At 38.9% G+C, this 22,109-nt stretch overlaps 1 protein-coding gene across 3 annotated transcripts in view; it reads left to right on the top strand.

The window, feature by feature from the left end:
- The first annotated feature begins 1,692 nt into the window (after positions 1-1,692).
- The window catches only part of PDE4DIP (phosphodiesterase 4D interacting protein), a 216,511-nt gene continuing 196,094 nt past the window's right edge, over positions 1,693-22,109 (top strand). For all 3 annotated transcript variants that reach the window (XM_082457572.1, XM_082457570.1, XM_082457569.1), the window contains exon 1: positions 1,693-1,940. In XM_082457572.1, the coding sequence (XP_082313698.1) occupies positions 1,708-1,940 (233 nt within the window). In that variant the 5' untranslated portion in view covers positions 1,693-1,707. The remainder of the gene's footprint in view (positions 1,941-22,109) is intronic.

The raw sequence follows: 22,109 nt of genomic DNA, 5'->3' as shown, positions 1-22,109 counted from the left end.
AGAGTGATAGAGTAATTTGCTTCAGTAAGATAGATTAGGGGAAAAAGAGGGGTAAAGCTATAGATTAAGTTAGGTTTGAAAGAAAGAATGAGATACCTGATAGTGTCATTTTCTGGAAGCAGTTGGAATCATGATGGGAGAGACTACTTAAAGATAAAGAAATAGTAATGAAGCAGAATGAAAGACTGGATGAGTTTCACGAGTGAGATACGTCTCTGATGACTCCCAGTTTTGAGGCTTAGGCAACTCAGTGGATGGTAGTGTTGGGTTAATAAAACAGAACTGAAGAGCAGATTTGGGAGGAAAAAATGAGTTAAGAAGAGTTCAGCTTTATTCACGCTGAGTTAATAATAGTGACTATTGCCTATGAACCTTGGGATCCATAGTACCCACTACAAAGATAAACCTTCTCCCTTGCAGGTCTTGCAGGTCACAATGGGGTTACCTCCCTATAAACCCATTTTAAGTTGAAAATATCTTAAGTCAAAATGCATTTTATATACCTAACATACCAAACATCACAGCTTAGCCTAGCCTACCTTAAATGTGCTCAAAACACTTACATTAGCCTACAGTTAGGCAAAATCATCTAACACAAAGCCTATTTTATAATAAAAGAGTGTTGAATATCTCATGTAATTTATTGAATACTATACAGAAAGTGAAAAACAGACTGGTTGTATGGGTACAGAATGGTTATTAATGTATCTGACTGGGAGCCCAGCATCACCAGGGAGTATTACCCCATATCTCTAGCCCAGGAAAAGATCAAAATTCAAAGCTCTAAATCTGGTTTCTACTGAATGCATATCGCTTTCACACCATGGTAAAGTCGAAAAATTAAGTGGAACCAGTAAGCAGGGGCCTTCTGTATAGAATAGTGCAGCAGGAGCGTTCTGCTTTGCTGGAGACTCAGCTTCCATTCTTAGAGGACACTTGAATATAAGAAAAGGGTTTTCAGAACAAACATTTAGTGGATGATTTATTTGACCTATGAACTTTTTTTTAACCATGAAAACTCCCTCTGACTTGATGGTGTATACCAAGCTATATATAGTTTACTATGAGTTCTTCATGAAAAATGACAATCAGAAAGTCTCAACAGAAAGGAAAATTGAGGTTGTTTAGGAGAAAGGTTTGTTACAATAACTAAAGGAAAAATTGAAAGGAAAAGATTTTAAATGAGGGGATAAGAAGGGAAGAGAGGGAAAGGAGGCTAGACAACAACCTGGAGAAGTAATGATTCTGAGGAGAATAATATAAAATATAAGAGGATGACTGATTTGGAGGGTGGAGGACAAAAAACCAGGAAAATATGGAGAGAGGGAATGAGAAAAGGAGAAACTTTTTGAGGTTGGAAATTGAGGACGGTGACAATGAAGGAGACAGGAAGAAAAAAGAAAGCAGGTCTGGGAATGAAAAGCTCTCCAGGTTGAGGTGGTGGGTGGAGAGAAAAGGGGGAGATGACAGAGGGTTAAGAGGCAGCGGCGGGTGTTTGTGCGAGAGGGACCGAAGCAATCTGGGCGGAGCAGGTGGCCGAGGCAGCCGCGGAGGAGGCCTGGTCTTTCCAGGTCTCCACCACGGCAGTGGCAACTGGAGTGGATGGTCACCCACGCCCAGAGGATGCGCCCTGGCAGTGCGGGAAGACCTTAGGAAAACCAAGCAAGGACGGTAACCAGGACTGGGCTGGCCAGGCCCGTGAAATTCATGAAGAGGACTGACAGCGGGTCCTGCAGCCGCCGCCGCTGCGACTGCGGCTGCTGCTGCCGCGCGTCCAGCCGGGCGCGCCACGCGCCCTACTGGTCCAGGGACGCGGCGCGAACCCCGCAGTCCTCACGGCAGTCTCCCGGCCGGGAACGACGGCATCCCGAGCCGTCCGGGAGCTGGGCAGCAGCGGCCGAGGAGGAAGAGGCAGCCGCAGCAGCCGCACCCTGGATGAGGTGAGAGCAGCGCGGGAGCCCCGGAGGCTGCAGACCGCACCGGGAGTGGCGGCGCCCTTTGCGCTGGGTTAGGAGAACCGCTTTCGGGGCTGGGACCCACGGGCTGCAGCCCCGAGCGCTTGGGAGGGGTTGGCACAGAGTGACATTAGCTTGGAGCAAGTTGGAGGGCACGGCTGGTGACAGGGGGGTGATGGGGCTGGTGGCGGGGACGGGTGGGGGAGAGACAGTAGGGAGTTGCCTAGAAATACAGGTGTGGCGCTGGATTGTACCGGACTAAAGCTTAGGAAACCCAGTCTCTACCCCAAGGTCTTTGCTTAACGTGTAGTCAACGGCTTTGTTGGTGGAGGTGAGATGGAAGGCCATGACGGTTGGGTCGAGTCAAAGGAGAGATGAACACATGATTCAGAAGGCCATGCCAGGTTGGAAGCGCTAAGAATGGTAAAGAAGATAAAGGACTAGGAAATGTGTGTGGGTGTACTGTTGAAAGAGTACCCACTGCCTTATCTTATCCTTTTTTTTGCCTCCCAATCTTAGATACAGACAGCAGGGTGGGGGTTGGTGATGGTTCTTCCTTCCTAGGCGACCTCTCTTCTCCTGCAGAGCTGGAGCCTTGCCTATTGGCTGGATGACGCCGAGCAAGATGAGCCCCACCTAAACCCAGTCACTTCTGTTGCTCTGGCTTGGAAGACCAGACAAATTAGGCCCAAATTTTCTTCATGTAGCAGCAGCAGGATGAAAGTCTGCCATACATACTATTTTTTTTGGAGAAGAGACAGATTGTGCTGCTGACTTTTTGAAATAAACATTTCCTTGTCAGAGCATCTTTAGCTTACTCTTTTATGCGAAGCTAGCACTCATAAATCAAACTACAAGGCAATAGTGGTTTCAGTGTCTAAGCTGCCATTAACCAACTGGGATCTGAAAAAAGTTTCTTCATTTCTCTAGGCCTGTTTCCTATGCATAAAATCAGGATTTGGGTCTTTTGAGTATTAATTACAGAACTAAATATTAATGGGATCTGTATTTTGTGTTCAAGACTATGTTTTATTTGTGAATGAGGAAACTTAATTTATTCACAGACAATTGTATTTATTCATCACACTGTCCACTGTTTATCTGAGAAAACTGAGTCAGACTATTCAGTTAACAGTACTTAAAGGAATCACATTTCTATTAAGAAACTCATGATAAATTATTGCTTTTAAGAAGGAATGAAGCAAGAAGTATTCATTATTTGATTTTTTATAAAGTGGAATTTTAGCCCAAACATAATTACTTTTTAAAAATGTTTTATTTATTTATTTTGTTATTTATGGCTGTGCTGGGTCCTCGTTTCTGTGCGAGGGCTTTCTCTAGTTGCGGCAAGTGGGGGCCACTCTTCATCGCGGTGCGCGGGCCTCTCACTATCGCGGCCTCTCTTGTTGCGGAGCACAGGCTCCAGACGCGCAGGCTCAGTAGTTGTGGCTCATGGGCCATTGCAAAATTTTAAATGTGTCATGACTCCTTATCCTAAAGATGTGATTTTTCTTTCTGTGCTTGGTAACAAAAAGTTTGTAGTGTTAGAATTAGTTCTCTAAATTGTGGTTTAATTGTTAAAATAGAAGGTATATGCTTTCATTATTTCCTTAATAGTTATTCACCTGACATATCTCTACATTCATCTTAGTTGATGTGATGAGGCTTGAAATGTTTTTAAACATTTCAGGAATACTCAAATGAAACAGTGTCAGAAACTTCACTGAGGTTGGTGCTACTCTGACCCTCATTTTAAATCAGTTTTCTAGGAATGTGCAACATACTTTTAAAAACATACCTGTCTTGGACTTCCCTCGTGGCGCAGTGGTTAAGAATCTGCCTGCCAGTGCAGGGGACTTGGGTTCAAGACCTGGTCTGGGAAGATCCCACATGCCACAGAGCAACTAAGCCCGTGTGCCACAAATACTGAGCCTGTGCTCTAGGGCCCGCGTGCTGCAACTACTGAAGCCCACCCACCTAGAGCTCGTGCTCCCCAACAAAGAGAAGCCACCGCAATGAGAAGCCCGCGCACCTCAATGAAGAGTAGCCCCCACTCGCCGCAACTAGAGAAAGCCCACACGCAGCAACAAAGACCCAAAGCAGCCAAAAAATAAAATTAAAAAAAGAAACCAAAACCAAGCAAACAAACAAAAAAAACTACTCAATATTAAAAAAAAAAAACCCAACAAACCTGTCTTAGCTATAGTACTAGAGGTTTATGAGTATTAGAGGCTTGCACTTGGGAAGGAGTGTCTTTGGTATCCAATTTTCTAACTCCCAATCAACTAAAAATGGAAGTAAGCAGCTCATTTTAATTCAGTGTTTTTTTGGTTTTTTTTTAAATCAAGCAATGATGGTGGAGGCCAGTACAAAACTGGATGCAAAACTACCCTCAGGTAGTTGAGAATCTATAGTTCTAAACTCTGCTCACCTAACTACAGTACAGAAAAAGGCCTATAACAGTAAAATGGACTGTGGAAATAAAAAATAAATACATACAAGACTACTATATAAACCTAGAATGGCAAATTACTAATTTATAATGAGGAGTCATCTTAGGGAACTAGACCCTCTTTTTTTATTTAAGTGAGGTCTCTTGGCATACTTGCCACATTTGGAAGCCAAATTATAATCAAAATGTTGTTTGTGAAACTTGAATTTAGAATAAGGAGAATTAATCAGTGAATTCTAAATTTAAAAAAAAAGTAATAGCTTCAAACAGAGTATCAAAGGATACAGATGGGTTCTTTCTTCCCTGGATAGTGAGTGGCATTAATGATCAACCTCTCTTCTCATGTGCACGTTCTTTTTTTCGCTGACATGTTATTACTTCAGGTAATGGTCTGTTTGGCTTGGGAATCTTTATGTCTGTTTCAAGCGTCTGCATATTTCTTCTCTGAACCAGTTTGTCTTCATTGTAAAGTTTAAATTCCAAATGGCAAGCTTACTTTCCTTAGGCAAAATTCATGATGGGGGTATAGGGAAGTGGGGCTGGGGGACCTTGTTATAGCCCCTACATGCTGGTAATATGAACCACGTGGTTAATGGTAACTGGTTATGGCGCTAAGAGGCAGAGGATTAGAGAGGGCTTCAGACACACAGATGAACTTTTTCTGGCCTAACAAGATAACAAAGCCAGGGTTGGATGGGAAGTAAATTTTATTTTATTTTATTTTAAATTTTATTTTATTTTTATTATTATTTTTTAACATCTTTATTGGAGTATAATTGCTTTACAATGGCGAGTTAGCTTCTGCTGTATAACAAAGTGAATCAGCTATACATATACATACATCCCCATATATCCTCCCTCTTGTGTCTCCCTCCCACCCTCCCTATCCCACCCCTCTAGGTGGTCACAAAGCACGGAGCTGATCTCCCTGTGCTATGCGGCAGCTTCCCACTAGCTATCCATTTTACATTTGGTAGTGTATATATGTCCATGCCACTCTCTCAGGAAGTAAATTTTATCAGAGGGATGTAAGCAAAATGTATGACCCTGGGAAAATGCCTTATTGAAGTGAGACGCATGCTGTGATAGAACTTTTCTATGAGGATTTAATTCAAAGGTTTTCCTCTTTCAAGTATACAACTATTTAAAAAGAGGAATGAAGTGAGTTGCCAGATTATGGCAATGTGCCTCAATGGGCACTTGTGAAGCCTAGCAGATTGCACATTCTAGGTGGATAGCCTGGAACCAGCAGGCAACTATTGGAGGTTGGGGGTGGTGGGAAATCATGTCAAACAAGGATCAGTACACTTCTAACATCAAACTTCAACCATTGTGTCTCTTTAGCCATCTCTCTTTTTGTTATTTTCTTTTTATTGCTGCTTTATTGAGATGTAATTGACATACAGTAAACTGGGCAAATTTAAAATGTACAATTTGACAAGTCTCAATATGTGTATCAATACATACCTGTGAAATCATGACATGTCCATCATCCTATTAAGTTTCCTTCTGCCCTTTTATAATCCCTCCCTTCTGTCTCGTCTTGCCCCAGTAACACACAGGCAACCACTGGTCCTTTTGTCACTATATGATAGTTGCTTTTTCTAGAATTTTATATAAATGGGATTATACAGCATGAACTCTTTGTTTTTGCCTGACTTCTTTCACTCAGCTTAGTTATTTTAAGATTTATCCATACTGTTGTGGGTATCAATAGTTCATTTTCTTTCATTGCTGAGTAGTATTCCATTGTATGGATATACCACAATTAGTTTATTCATTCACCAGCTGTTGGGTTGTTTCCAGTTTTATGGCTATTACAGATAAAGCTGCTGTGAATATTCATGTACAAGTCTTTGTGTGTACATATGCTTTCATTTATCTTGGGTAAATTTCTAGGAGCAGAACAGTAGGCATATGTTTAACTTCTTAGGAAATTGCCAAAATCTTTGTCAAAGGGATTTTACCTTTTACATTCCCAGTAGAGATGTATGAAGGTCCCTATTTCTCCACATCCTTGCTGACATTTGTTACTGTCTTTTTTTATGATAGCCATTCTAGTGAGTGTGAAATGGTATCTTATTATGATTTTGATTTGCAATTCCCATTGACAACTGATATTGAACATCTTTTCACGTGCTTTATTACCATCTGTATATTTTTGGTGAAGTGTTAACATTTTTTGCCCATTTTTGTGGAGTTGTTTGCTTTTTTATTGTTAAATCTGAGAGTTCTTTATTCTAAATACAGGTTTTTATTATATATGTACTTTGTAACTATTTTCTCCCAATCTATAGTTTGTCTTTTCATTTTAGTAACAGTATCTTTTGAAGGCCAGAAGTTTTTAAAATTTTGCTAAAGTAAGTCCAAACTATCAAATTCTTCTTTTAAGAATTTTGCTTTTAATGTTACATTTAAGACACCATTACTTAACCCAAGGTCACAAAAATATTTTCCTATGTTTTCTTCTAGAAGTTTTATAGTTTCATGTTTTACATTTAGGTCTATGATCCATTTTGAGTTAACTTTTGTATCTAGTACAAGGTATTGATCAAGGTTCTTTTTTTTGCATGTAGTGTTGTTCCAACACTGTTTCTTAAGATATCTATCCTTTCTCCATTTAATTGCCTTAGCACTTTTATTGAAATCAATTGACCATATATATGTAAGTCTATGTCTGAATTTTCTATTCTGTTCCATTGATCCATTTGTCTATCTTTAGACCAATAGCATACTATCTTGATTACTATAGCTTTGTAAGTCTTGAAATAATGTAGTGCAAATCCTCCAATTTCATTCTTCTTATTCAAAATTGTTTGGGCTATACTAGGTGCTTTGCATTTCCATATACATTTTGGAATCCACTGGTCAACACAGACAAAAGGCCTGCTGGGAATTTGAATGGGATTGTATTGAAGTCTATATATTAATTTGGAGAGAATTGATATTTTAACAATATTGAGCCTTCTGATCCGTAAACATGGTATATCTCTTCATTTATTTAGGTCAGTAGTTCTCAACTGGGGACAATTATGACTCACAAAGGACATTTGACAGTATCTGGACACATTTTTGATTATCCTAACTCACAGCAAGGGTGATACTGGCATTTAGTAAATAGAAGTCAGGAATACTGGTTAATAATCTACAATACATAGAACAGTTCTAACAATGAAGAACCATCCAGCCCAAAACATCAATAGTGAGTGAGGTTGAAAAACCCTCATTTAGTTCTCCTTTACTTTTTCTCAACACTGTTTTATGGTTTTTAGCATATAGAATTTACATATCTTACGAGACACATGCTTAAATTCTTCATATCTTTAATTCTATTATAAATGATAATGTCTTTAAAATTTCAATTTCTGATTGTTCATTGCTAGTTTATACTGTTTTTTGTATACTCATCTTATATCCTGTAGCTTTGCTAAATTCACTATTTAGTTCTAGTAGATTTTTTGTAGATTCCATAGAATTTTCTACATAATAATTATGTCATCCACACAAAGAGAGGAAGAGGGAGGGAAGGTGGAAGAGACAGAGAGAGACAGAGAGACAGTTTTACTTCTTTCTTTCCAATCTCTATGTCTTTATTTATTTTGCCTTATTGCACTAGCTAGCACCTCTAGTACAAAGTTGAATTGAAATAGTAAAAGCAAACATACTTTGCCTTGTTACTGATCTTAAGAGGAAGGCATTCATTCTTTTACCATTAAGTTTATACCTGTAGGTTTTTCATAGGTACTTTTCATCACATTGAGGAAGTTCTCTTCCATTCATAATTTTCTGTGAGTTTTCATTAGGAATGGATGTTTGATTTTACCTCTGATGAGGTAAAATAATTTTTCTTTTTTATTCTATTAATATGGTGAATTACATTGATTAAGAATATTAAAATCAACATTGAGTTCCTGGAGTAAATCCCACTTAGTCATGATATACTATCCTTTCTATACTGTTGGATTAGAGCTGCCGAAATTTTGTTAAGAATTTTTGCATCTATGTTCAGGAGGGATATTGGTTTGTATTCTTCACTTGTAATGTCTTTGTCTGGATTTGGTATAAGGGTAATGTTTTCCTCATAAAATGAGTTGGGAAATACTCCCTCTTCTTCAATTTTTGGGGGAGAGTTTGTGTAGAATTGGCACTATTTCTTCCTTAAATGTTTGATAGAATTCGAAGGAAAATTATTAGCATAATGTCTTCAAGGTTCATCCATGTTGTAGCATGTGTCAGCATTCTGTTCTTTTTTAAAGGCTGAATAATATACCATTATATGTATACATCACATTCTGTTTATCCATTCCTTCACTGATGGACATTTGGGTTGTTGCTGCCTTTTGGCTATTGTGAATCTTCTATGAACGCTGGTGTACAAATACCTGTTTGAGTCCCTGCTTTCAATTCTTTTGAATATTTACTCAGAAGTGGAATTGCTGAATTATGTGGCAATTCTATGTGGAACTCCCATACTATTTCCTACAGCGACTGCACCATTTTACATTACCAATAGTGCACAAAGGTTCTGATTTCTCCACATCCTCACCAACACTAGTTATTTTCTGGTTTTTTTGTTTTTTTTGTTTTAGTAATAGCCATCTTAATGAGTGTGAAGTGGAATCTCACTGTGGTTTTGATTTTCATTTTCCTAATAATATTTTCTAAGGTCTCACATTTACTCACATATTTCCCATTTCCAGTTTTCTTTATTAATTTGCTTAGATCTAGATTTCAATCTTGTATCATTCCCCTTCTGCTTGAAAGAATTTCTTTAACATTTCTTATTCTTATTGTGCAGATAAACTGTTGGGGAATCCTTTCAGATTTTGTGTGTCTGACAAAGTGTTTTTTACACCTTCATGTTTAAAAGATATTTTTGCTGGTTATTAGGACTGACTACATAATTTATGGGGCCCAAAGCAAAATGAAAATGTAGAGCCCTCTCTTCAGAATTATTAAGAACTTCAAGCCATCAACAGCAGAATATTAGGGGAATTCCCTGGTGGTCCAGTGGTTAGAACTCGGCACTTTTACTGCCAGGGCCTTGGTTCAATCCCTGGTCGGGGATCTAAGATCCAGAAAAAACAAAAAAACAAAAAACAGCAGAATATTAAACCAAACACAGTCTTTTTGAGCGTAGTACCCTGTGTGACTATACAAGTTGCACACGTAAGAAGTCTACTCTGCTAGTTATAGAATTCTAGGTAACTTTTTTTTTCAGTCTTTTAAGGATGTTGTTATGCTATCTTTTAGCGTGCAATTTTTCTGATGATAATTCTGCTCTCATTCTTATCTTTTTTCCTCTGTACATAATGGAGGTTTTTTCCTCCTCAATGTTTTAAAATTTTTCTCCTTTATCACTGATCTTAAGCAATTTGATTACAATGTACCTTGGTGTAGTTATTTTCATGTTTCTTGTGCTTTGGCTTTGTGGAGCTTATAGTTTTCATTAAAGTTGGACAATTTTCAGCCATTATTTCTTTGAAAATTTTTTGTCACCCCTTCTAACTTTTTTCGTTTGGGAACTCTAGTTACACATGTATTAGACCACTTGAATTTTCCCCACAGATCACTGATGCTTTGTTCTTTTTTTAAAGTCTTTTTTCTCTCTGTTTTATTTTGGATTATTTTTATTCGTATGTCTTCAAGTTCACTAATCTTTTCTTCTGCAGTGTCTAAATTGCTCTTAATCCCATGCAGTGTATTTTTCATCTCAGATAATATCTTTTTCATCACTAGAAGTTTGATTTGTGTCTTTTAAAAAAATAACTCCCATATATTTTACTTAACTTGGTCAATCTTTATTCTACCTTCTTGAATATATGGAATGTTATAAAAATGGTTTTAATTCTAACATCCATGTCAGTTCCTAGTATGTTTCTAGTGATTTATGTGATTGATTTTTCTCTTCATTTTGAGTAGTGTTTTCCTGCTTCTTTGTATACCTGGTAATATTTGATCAGCTGCCACATACTGAGCATTTTATTGTTGGATTCTAGATAATTTTTTATTTCTGTAATTATTCTTGAGCTTTATTCTGGGACATAGTTAAGTTGCTTTGAAATAGTTTGACCCTTTTGGGTCTTGTTTTTAAGGTTTGTTAGGTGGAACCAAAGAAACATTTCATAACTTTCCCCTTTACTGGGCTGATACTTCTTTGAGTACTCTACCCAATATCCCATGAATTATGAAAATTTTTTCTACTTCTGTTGCTGGAAAAACAAACTCTTCTCATCCTGTATGAGCCAAGAAGATCGTCCCTCTGATTCTCTTGTGTGATTCTTACCCCAGCCTTAGTTTCCTCATACAAACATGCTGATCAGTACACAGCTGAATACTCAAGGGGGTTGCTTTGCAGATCTCCGGAATTTTCTCTCTTTTCTGGTACTCTGCTCTATGAACTTTTGCTACCTTGGCCTTCCCAAGTTCCTAGCTTTATCTCAACCTAGGGAGATAACTAGGCTCTGCCTTGGCTCCCTGTCTTACCACTACCAACTATAAACTCTCTCCAAGAAGTAAACTAGGGCAGTTATGTGCCTCACTTTGTTTCTCTTTTCTCTGGGATCACTATCTGTGTTGCCTAATATCCAGTGTCTGAAAATCTTTCTTTTATATATTTTGTCCAGGTTTTTAGTTATTCCTATCAGCGGTGAGTGGTAATAAATATGGACCCTGTTACTTCATGCTGTTTGGAAGTAAATGTGGCTTTCTAGTTATCTTTTAAATTGCATTTTTAAACCCTGGCTATACATTTGAATTACCTAGGGAGATTTTTAAAAACTTATGTACAGGCTCCACTCCAGACCAATTAAATCATACTCTTTCAGATTGAGGCCCTAGCCTCATGTACAAAAGCACTCATGTACAGCAAGTTTAGAGAACCACTGAATTAAAGAACTGTTGCATTCATAAATAGTTCTGAGAGACTTTTGTGTTCTGTCACTCCAACTAAGACACAAAGGTGGTTAGGTTTTTGTTTTTGATAAGCAGTGTGGAGCTATAGAAGGTTTTAAAGCAGGGTAGTGATGTACTTAGATCTTTGTTTTAGAACCGTAAGTGTGACAACTGTGTGGGAGATGGAGTGAAGTGGGTTGAGTGAAAAGAAAGGATAACTAAGAAGCTGTTACAAATGGTTTGGGGTCTGAGGTTACAAGGGCCTGAACTTAGGCAGTGGTAGTAGGAATGGTGAAGAAGGGATAGATTTGAGAATTTCTTTTTTAAAAAATTTTAATTAATTAATTAATTAATTTTTCATTTTTGGCTGCATTGGGTCTTCATTGCTGCACGCAGGCTTTCTCTAGTTGCAGTGAGTGGGGGCTAGTCTTCATTGCGGTGCTCGGGCTTCTCATTGTGGTGGCTACTATTGTTGCAGAGCACAGGCTCTAGGCACATGGGCTTCAGTAGTTGTGGCATGCGGGCTCAGTAGTTGCGGCACAATCAGTAATTGTGGCACGCAGGCTCTAGGGCATGCGGGCTTCAGTAGTTGTGGTTCACAGGCTCTAGAGTGGAGACTCAGTAGTTGTGGCCCACAGGCTCTAGAACGCAGGCTCAGTAGTTGTGGCACACGGGCTTAGTTGCTCCATGGCATGTGGGATCTTCCCGGACCAGGGCTCGAACCTATGTCCCCTGCATTGGCAGGCAGATTCTTAACCACTGCGTCACCAGGGAAGCCCCTAGATTTGAGAATTTCTGAGGTAGAATTGATGGCACTTGTTGATCAATAAAGTATGGGAAATGAAGAAGAGGAAGGAAACAAGAATTACTCTTAAATTTCTAGGTCAACTATGGAATGATTACTAATGTCATCTACTGAGAGATAATATGGTAGGAGAAGTAGATTTCAGGGAAATGAATTACTTTCATGTGGGACATCCAAAAGGAGGTGTCTTGCAGAACTGTATCCTGACCACTAAATCTTTCTGGGGCATAAAAGAGAGAAAACATTTAAGTGCATATCTTTTGAGTGTGTTGTATGGTTTTGAACAGATGTTCAAAAGATGTATCGTTCTGCTTTTATTTGATTTAGGTTAATATTAAAATCTGTTTGCATTTCTTAGGCATACATCAGTTTACATTAAAGTAAATTAGATGTCTTCTAGATGACAAGGTATCACGTCAGGGATTATTGCAGACATTTGTTTTTCTTTCTCTTTCTTTTTTTTTGGCTTTTTTTTTTGGAGGGGGGAGCATTTACTCATTCCTCCTTTCTCTGGACAAGAACTCTACATCTCCTTTGGAGAATTACCCTTTTTTTTGCCATTGCTTTATTAAAGTCTTATGCGATGGTCTATTAAGGTACCCTGCCCTCTTCTGGATAGATGAGGGTAATGAGACCCACACTAGTATAACCAGACTCTCTGCATGAACATCGCATCTTCATGGAGCAACACAAGAGTAGAAAAAATGGTTGGGACCAATTGGTTTCTTCTTGCTACCTGGGTTCTTATTGCTTCCCCTGCTTCTGTCCCTTCTGAACCCTTTTTTTTCTTTTTGAGTTTTCAACTGTTCTGTTGATTCTGTGGGTCTCCCCTGCCAGTATCCTCTTTTTAGAAACGAAATTTAGCCAAATTTAGTTCTGGTGAGGAGACAGACAGTAAACAAGTAAATAAATATACAAATAAAATGATTTCTAGTAGTAATAAGGCTTACAAGGAAAATAAAATAGTCATTGGTTAGAAAGGAACGGAGGCAGATGATGGGAGAGCCTCAATTGTAAAACCCTTAAGGTAGGAATAAGCTTGGTATGTTTGAGCAACACAAAGAAGACCAAGGCAGCTGGAACATGCTAAACAAAAGGAGAATGGCAAGAGATAAGGGGGATGAGGTGGGCTGGGCTAGGTCACCTGAGACCTTGTAGACCATAGTAAAAAGTTGATTTTATTCTAAGGACATTGGGAAACCAAGGAAGGGTTTGAAGCAGGAGCATGATATGATCTGGAAAATGTTTTAAAATATCACTCTGCTATTGTAAAACAGACTTTAGGAGTGAGAGAGTGCTTCTAATAGCGGAAGCAGGGAGGCTGCTTTGAAGACTATTCCAGTAAGTAGTACAGATATAAGAAAATGGTGATTTAAATCTTGGTGCCAGCAGTGGGGCCGGTAAGAAGTGAACAGATTCAGAATGAGTTGGAGGTAGAGTCAACAGGATTCATTGGTGTATTGGATGAGGGGAATGAAGTTTAAAAAGGAGGTATCACAGACCTTTTAAAAAAGAGTAATTTAACTCTAAAAATTAAGTCTATAAACGGAAAATAATTGTAATGTCAGTTTAAAAAGAAAGAGAGTAATTTTTCCTCATAGTCTCAGGAATTAATTCAGGGATGGGCACTGACTCAAGTTAGTCCAGACAGGATTCTTCAGGAACCTTCTGAAAGTGGCAACCTTTCTTCTAATGAATGTGAACCTGAAGGAGAATGTAAGCCTGGGCCTGCTGGCAGATAACTTGCTACCTTGCAGACACTGAAAATAAAACCAGCACAGAAAATAATTGACAGAAGGAGAGAGAAAGCTCCATTTTTGGAGTCTCTGTATTAAGCCGTATTTGAAACCACTGGTTGAGGTTTTTGCTTAACCTTAGTTGAAGTTTTATCCCCACTCAGTATGGGAGTGGTGGTGTTTAGGTGAAGGGACAAAAGGATGACAGTCACGCCCATAGAGAAGACTCTGGATAATGTAAAAAATACCTTCACAGAAGGTCGTGTATGTTGACCAGATGGTGGTAGTGTTTATGGTGGGAAGGTGTAGCAGGCAGGGAGATGTTTGCCTCAGGACACTGCAACCTCTTCTTCAAGTTACTTGTTCTCTCAGTCTTGTTTGCCAGAACATACTCATAAGTATAGGGGATTTGTACTAGATCTCACAGGAGTTCCAAACAGAGTTCGTAATTTAGATTTTTGATCACTGACATCCATGGCAGCAACATTATCATTGTTATTATTATTACATGTATAATTTACATTATTAATAATATTTATTGAGTTCTGGCTACATGCCAGCATTATACATATCTTAAGCAATGTATAAGCATAAGCTCATTTAATCCTCACTACAGTTCTGTGAGAAAGATGCTATTATTATCCCTGCTTTTTTAGAAAGCTTAAATGATTTGACAAGATCACACAGTTATGAAGTGGTAGAGGTGGTGCTCAATTGGCAGGTGCTAAATTTTTGTTTCATGTGCGTTAGAGTCATTATTTTTCTTCATCTTGTATGCTTTAAATTCTTTTTCCTTTTAATGGCCCTAGATCTGCTTTTCCTTAAAAAACAAATCAAAACAAACAAAAGCAACAAAAAGCCTTTGATAGAGCTTAGACGAAAAAATGGTTTGGTCTCCAAATTAGCATAACAAGCGTGAAATGTCATCTGTTTTAAAATAATAAACTGCATTACTAAAATCTGACCTTGTGAGGATTTGCTTTCAATTCACATGGCAAAATGCCTGAAGGTCAACACAGAGAAATGAATGACCTGTTTAAAACAAAAGGAAGTGTACCTAGACATGAGTGAGAGTCTATCAAAAAAGCATCAGATAGCTCCATATTCAGGTTAATAAAATTAGGTGAATTGCACATTTCAAAAGAGAATCTGGGACACTGTGCAAATAACAAAGACTTAAAGCAAACTGGACTCACTGCCCAGAACAGTGGGCACATGTGGGGGGCTTTTCTCCACTGTGTGTGTGCTCATGCACACCCACATTTAACCATACAACATTCGCCCAGAGAAAGTGGAACCAATAATAGAATTGTCAACATGAACAAGTGATCTTAGTATACAAACAGAAACAATACCATGTTTTGGCATCCTTTTAGTCTCCATAATATTCCAATCTATAACATCTTTTTTGCCTCATTGCTGTATAAATCTTGACTTTGGAATCTCCAACTAAATATTGAAACTAAAATGTACAGCTTTATTGTTGTTTCAATATGAAGGCACTTCATGGATTTCACATATCTTCTAAAAGAAAAAAGAATGTTCTTGGTAGTAATTAAAAGCACATCTGGAAAGAGAATGCTTAGGCAGTATATTCTACAGAATGGTCCTACAAAAGTACTACTTATCATTCCCTTCATTTTCACCATAAATCTACTTTCCAGTTGTGCAGCCTTAAATAAATGCTCTGAATTCCTTGTCCTTCTTTACTGTAAAGAGGATAGCTTCTTTGTGAGTGGGAGGGCTGGATCTCTAACTCTACAGCATGACCTTGGATTGAGGGAAGGTTCAGGAATCTGTGTATCAGTTATCTATTGCTGCATAGAAAATTACCCCAAAACTTAGGGACTGTGATGGTTAATTTTATGTGTCAACTTGACTGGATCACAAGGTGCCCAGATGTCTGGCTAAACATTATTTCTGAGTGAATCTGTCAGGGTGTTTCCAGATGTAATTAGCATTTGAAATTAGTAGACTGAGTAAAGCAGATTGCCCTCCCCAATGTGGGTAGGCACCATCCAATCCACTGAGGACCTAGACAGAACAAAAAGATGGAGGAAGGGAGAATTTGTTCTCTCTCTCTGCCTAACTACTGAACTGGGATATTAGTCTTTTGACTTCGGACTGGGACTTATACAGTGGACCCTCTAGATCTTAGAACAACACCATCGAATTTCCTGGGTTCCCAGCTTCCAAAAGCAGATCATAGGATTTCTTAACCTCCATAATAACATGAGCCAATCACTTATAATAAATCTCTTTCCAATACCAAGAGTGTGATTACCAAGGATTATTGGGGGCCCTCTTAGAGACTGGCTACCACAGTCTGCATCCGTTACCTGAACTCCTGGAAATTAGAGGAACAACAGTATTTATTCCTTCCCTTCCTTCTAGAATGAGAGTATTACAAATTAAGCACAAAAATCAAAGAGGAGTATAACCAGAGCTGAGGCTAAAGACTATGCCAAGCTATGTATGTCTTGTTAAAGATTTTTGACCGTATCTTCAGAACAATAAAAACCTCTGACTCTGCTAGCTCAGTCAGCTCTCCAAGCATCCCTGGAAGGTATTGCTGGCAGTGACCAGCTCTGGTTGTCTTCTTGGATGCCTTAGGGTTGAGGGAATTGATTTCTGGGTAGACAGTGTAACCTGTTTGCAGCAAAAGAGGGGGACTGGTTGGGGAGCTCTGCCTTAGGTAACCTATTGGGAGACCATGCTGTACATGTAGTTTAGTTTCTAATATAAATTAGCAAAGCTGCTTTCAGACTGGTCAGGGCTTGGGAGAGCCAGAAACTGGGGGAATATATGCAGTTTAAATAACTATTAATAGTGATATTAATGTTATTAATAAAAGTAATAACTATTGATTTTTAAATTATTAACTTTCACAATCATTTTTCATTGTTGCATCATTTCACTCTTGAAGTAATAACTAAAATTTTATGTTTGAAGGATTACCAGAATTTCAACATGTAAATCATATAAGGAGGTTTTCACTCCAAATAATATCTTGAATACTTACTTGTATCTGAGAGTGATTGTTCAGATATTAACAAAAATCTAGATGGCATACTTTATTTGTACTACCGGCGTGTTATGCTGATTAGCTATTATGGGAACCCACATGAGCACAAGTTCAGAGATGTAAGAAACAATATGAAGTTAGCATTCATTTGTTGGGTTTGCCAAAGCCAAAGCCACATAGCAGATTTTGGCTCAATGGCAATGCCAAATTTTGATACATCTCTAAATTTCATACCCTTTTTTTACTCTTCTAGTTTGACACAGGGGCTAGTTTTTCTCAGCCTTCAACTTCAGCTCTGCAGTGGCTGCAGCTGTTTTCTCTTTTCCTTGCTTCAGTGAAACCTTAAAAGACTTTCACCTCCCTCCTTTTCAGCTGGCCCTCAAGACTTCCCTTCCCTTTGCCCCATCCTCTCAGGACAGTTCCCTACTCGCTCTGTGGATGTCAAGGAGCACCAGAAGCAAGGCCCAATCCCTAAAAATAAAGCTATTGGAAACTGAGCTAAAAAGTCAGGCCCTGCCTTCCATAAAAGAAAACTGGAAGCAGAGTCTGGCCCTCGGTGAAGGAGCTGTCAAGAACCTGGCAAATGGTTCAGCTCTCCAGGCTAATGTTCAGAGCTATGACTCTAACATCCTGCCCAAAGAGTAGGTTTTTTAAAAAAAATTTGTACAGTGGACCCAAGACTAGCAAGACAGGCTGTCCTTGTGAGGCCGATGTAGGTAGAGAGGCAGAAGGAAGCCCTCTGTGCCTCACCACTAGGAACCAGGCAAGCCACATGAAGGAACATGCAAATGCCTGGTGCCTACAGAAGGCCTGGCATGTAACATAAATGTTGAAGCAGGTCAGGTGCAGGATCATACGTAGGGGGATTGTTGGTGACTGTGGTTACCTGGACCTTTCATGTCCCAGCTAATGGCCAAACAAGATACATTGTAAGGCTGAGTCCGTAAGATAGGTTCTGCCAGCAGGGGCACCTGTAGGGGTTTGCACTGTCACACCATCAGCTCTGGTACTCATGGGTGAGCAGCTCTTGCCAAAGGAGAGGCTCCAGTTTGATGAAGTTTCCTAAGCAGCTGGAATTCATTACAGCCTTTATGGAGGAGGTAGCGTGGCTACTTTGATTTCCAAAGCCAACTGCAGTTCATGTGACAGACTAAAGGTGAGGCAGATTTGGTTTTTGAGTTGAGTGAGCAGGTACCTCAAACTGAGAGTAAGGGCTCAGGGTTTTCTTAAAAAGGATAGGTGCTTGAAAATTCCATTCTAGTTATATTAGCAGCAACTCATGAGGTAAACTGTTCTTTTTTCCCTCTTCCACCATCTCCCCTTCTCATCTGTTCTGTCATCTCCCTGGTGCCCTATAAAACCCAGAAACGTTCCCTTGAGCCTTAAAACTATTTGGGAAGGAGGTTGGAAGAGCTGGCCTTGGCTCATATAGTCACTTTTGCCCTGTGGTGTCTTAAAGGTGCCACCTGATATCTGGCAGTTCATTACACACAGAGAGCTGTTGCCAACAAGGTCAGCAGAACACAGCATTAGAGAGTACTGGTTTGGCTCTTGTCACACCACCTGGGATGAACAACAGGGTGCCGACCAGAGTGAAGCAAGTAAGGTGCTCACTGCCAGGATTATGCACATGCAGATCCTGTCTTTATTTAAGATTTTGACATTTTGTTCATTATGGATTTTTTGCAAGAATTTTATTTTTTAAAATATTGCATTTGAATATTGCATTTGTCTTGATTACTGAGCTTCTGACATCTTTTAAAATTTGTACCACAGGTGACTACCTCCCTCCCGTCACCTTAGGTCCAGGCCTGAACACCTTCACAGTTGAATCAAAAGCTTGAACCAGTTGTCAGCCCATCAGTACCAGGAAACTTCTGGCCTTGATGTTTCCCTCCCTCTATCTCCTGAGAATTTACCAAAGCCAACAAATAGAAGATGCAATAATTCTTTTCTTTATATCACAACCTTTGATTTAGAATCAGCTAGTATTTCTATACCTATTGGTATATCACAGACCTAGCCTAAAAATGGGAAATACTTTTTGTCTAATTTAAAGATTATTTTAGTTGAAAAGAATCATAGTGGTTAAAGTTGGGTGTGTTTGTCCTTTTACTGAACTGATATGATCTAGAATGGATTAACTCTTATGGCCACTCTACTCACGTGAACTTTGCAAGGATAAAGGACTGTTGGGGTATGCTCAGTTTTTGTCTAGGATTGCCAGATGTTTGATATTGAACTCCACAGCTCAGTATTTTGGCTTCTTATATGCGAAGATGAAAATGAAAACAAAAGTGCATATACAAATGAGGGATTTTTCTCATTAAAATTTTTTTTTGATTGTGTGAGTCTTTCTGGGGCTGTATCTCAATATTTCTGAACCCTTGCCAGCTTGGAGAAAGGACAAACAGCTGTTCTAAACTGCCAAGAAATTTACTTCCAGTAGTGCCAAGTGTAGAAGAGGGAATTTGTCTCTGTTGTATATTTCGCCTTTGTCCTTGGAGTGATTATTTTGATGAGCCCTCTTGGTTGTGCAGATTTAAGCCAAATAGCTACCAGGGAGAGCTCCTGATATTAATTAAGTAACAATGCAAATACATCAATCAGATTCTGTTTAATAGTGACAAAAGCTGACCTGGGAGAGCTAGTATATTCTTTTACATAATCACAGTAATTTAATAATTTTAGTTATTCTTAGGAGATACACACTGAAATATTTAGGGGTGAAGTGTCTGCATCTTTCATATGGTTCATCAGTAACTGTGTGTGGGGGAGAGAGAGAAAACAAATGTGGCAAAATGTTAACAATTGGTGAATCAAGTGAAGGATTTGTAGAACTTCATTGTACTATTTTTGCAACTCTTCCATATGTTTGAAAATTTTTTAATTTTTCTCAAAATGGAAGGTTTTAAAAACTGATTCACATTGTAGATAAATACAACGTGAAAATGAAAACAGAAGTGCACATACAAATGAGGGATTTTTCTCATTAACATTTTTCTCTTGATTGTGTGAGGCTTTCTGAGGCTGTATCTCAATATTTCTGAACCCTTGCCAGCTGGGTCTATATACATGAAAATGTATATATAGATACATCTATATGAAACATAATATATATATATATATATATATATAAATGTGTGTATATATATATAAAGCCTAATCTATCAAGGAGACAGAACACCAGGGATTCTTAGTGTCTGCCAGAATTTTAAAACCAGAAAAATCCACCTTGATCAATTGGGGGACAAGCTAGTAGATGGTATGATATGAGAAACAAAGACAGGGACCATAGCTGTATGGCTGCCTTGTCCTTAGCAATATGTTTCCTAATTCAGAATCCAATCTGAGCTCGAAACCAGGATCATCACTGCCTTTAGTTATAATCTCCATGGGTTTTTTAAGCGGCCTAGGTTGCCTGATACATGCTTCTTGGCCTTGGACTGGAGCTGCTTGTCCTGTCCTGGAAAATGACTCAGGTTTTAGTGATGGTGGAATTGTCATGAATGCCTTGAAAGCTATTTGTTAATTTATTCCAGTATTGTTTCTGGTTCCAGAAATTTATTTATTAATGCTCACATCAGTCCCTTCAATTTTTAAGGCCCAATATCTATGTTCAAAGCAAGGAGAATTATCCAGGTAATTCACACAAGTCTTTCTTCACTGTTCTAATCCCTTTTTCCTAGAAATTTACATACCCCATTTCTTGCATGATTTCCCCTCCTCCAACATCAGATACACATTAATAGTGGGTGTTGAAAGGAAGGGGATTGTATGAGTAAATTACCACCAGCTGTCTGAAAGCTTGGTCATAATTTCTTTCCTTGAGGTTTTTGTTACAGCTGACAGACAAGGCTAGCTAGTGAAGTGTGAATAAACACACACACACATACATACACACAGGCCTCAAGACAGGGGGAGAAGTTTTGAGATAAAGGGAAGAATACAAGACGGAGGAAGTATCCACTTTTTTGTCCCTAGAACTCCACCCGGGAAGTGGGAGAACCAGCTTATTCAGCTTCCTTGCCAGTGTCTTGGTCTCATATGATAAATCAGAGAGCTGAGAAATGGAAAATCTGGGTCACTGGCCTAGCCCGAGAGAGCAGTTTGGAGCAGAACTGAAATAAAAATTCACAACTTCTTTACAGGGTTGGAATCCTGCCTGGTTTGCAAACATTAACAAAAGAATAGCTGTGATTTATTGAATGCTTAAAATGTGCTGGGCAATGAATTAAACACTTTTCTTGTATTATTTCATTTTGTTCTCACAACTACCCTATTATGTTGTCATTATCATTACACTTATTCTACAAGTGAGGAAACTAAAACACAGAGTTTAAGTAACTTGTCAAAATCACAAAGCTGGAAATTGACAGGGCTGATCTGAGCCCAAGTCTACCTTAGCCAGTGACATCAGCTCTGCTGCACAGCTCTTCCAAATGCATGGGACCCTAGGCAGTCACTCAGAGGAGACTGGGGACATGTCTCCTTCTACCAATGAAAATTTAAATTTTTAAATAAAACTACTGTCTTTTGCAATCCTAATATATGATAAAGTTTTTTTATCCCTAGCATCCTTCAGGACCCTACTCAGACACTACCTTCTTTATGAAACCTTCTCTAATCAGATTTAATTAATCACTCCCTCCTTTATGTTCCTCTTTGTACCTTTATGGTAGCACTTACACAATCCGATTTGTATTACGGTTTGATGAATGCCTGCCTCACTCCCCACACTAGATTTTAAACATGTAGTACAGTGCCTAGCACATGCTCTGTAAGCATTTGTTGAACCAATGTTTAATTGAGTGAACTAAGGTAACCAAGTTGTCCCTGAGTTTTATCAGCTTGTGGGAATAAATGAAGTCTCATGAGCATTAGCTACCTTTGAACTCCCACCTTTTCATTTAGGAAATGAAGTATTTTACAAAGCCCCCTTCCCCATCACAAGTATTTCTGCTTATCCCAAGGGGTGTTTCCCAATCTCTCATAAACTGTTCCTGGTTTTGACTTCTGTTGCTCTGAGGCACAGCTGCCACTTACTCTGTATAGTCCCCAGAGTCACACATCTCCCCAGTCCCTGCCCCGCTCCAGCTACTGAAGGGCAGATCTTTCAATTCATATAGTACTTATAACCTTTTCTCTCCAGGTTACTTGCATGGCCTGGGTAACCAGGTACATCCATCCAAGCCTCAATTCTGCCAATTAGATTCCTCTGTTGCACTAATAATACAGATAA

Source organism: Balaenoptera physalus, assembly GCF_965194825.1.
Source record: "Balaenoptera physalus genome assembly, chromosome: 1".
Taxonomy (NCBI): Eukaryota; Metazoa; Chordata; class Mammalia; order Artiodactyla; family Balaenopteridae; genus Balaenoptera; species Balaenoptera physalus.
Note: the sequence above shows the minus strand (reverse complement) of the source record. Positions and strands in the feature narration are given on the sequence as shown.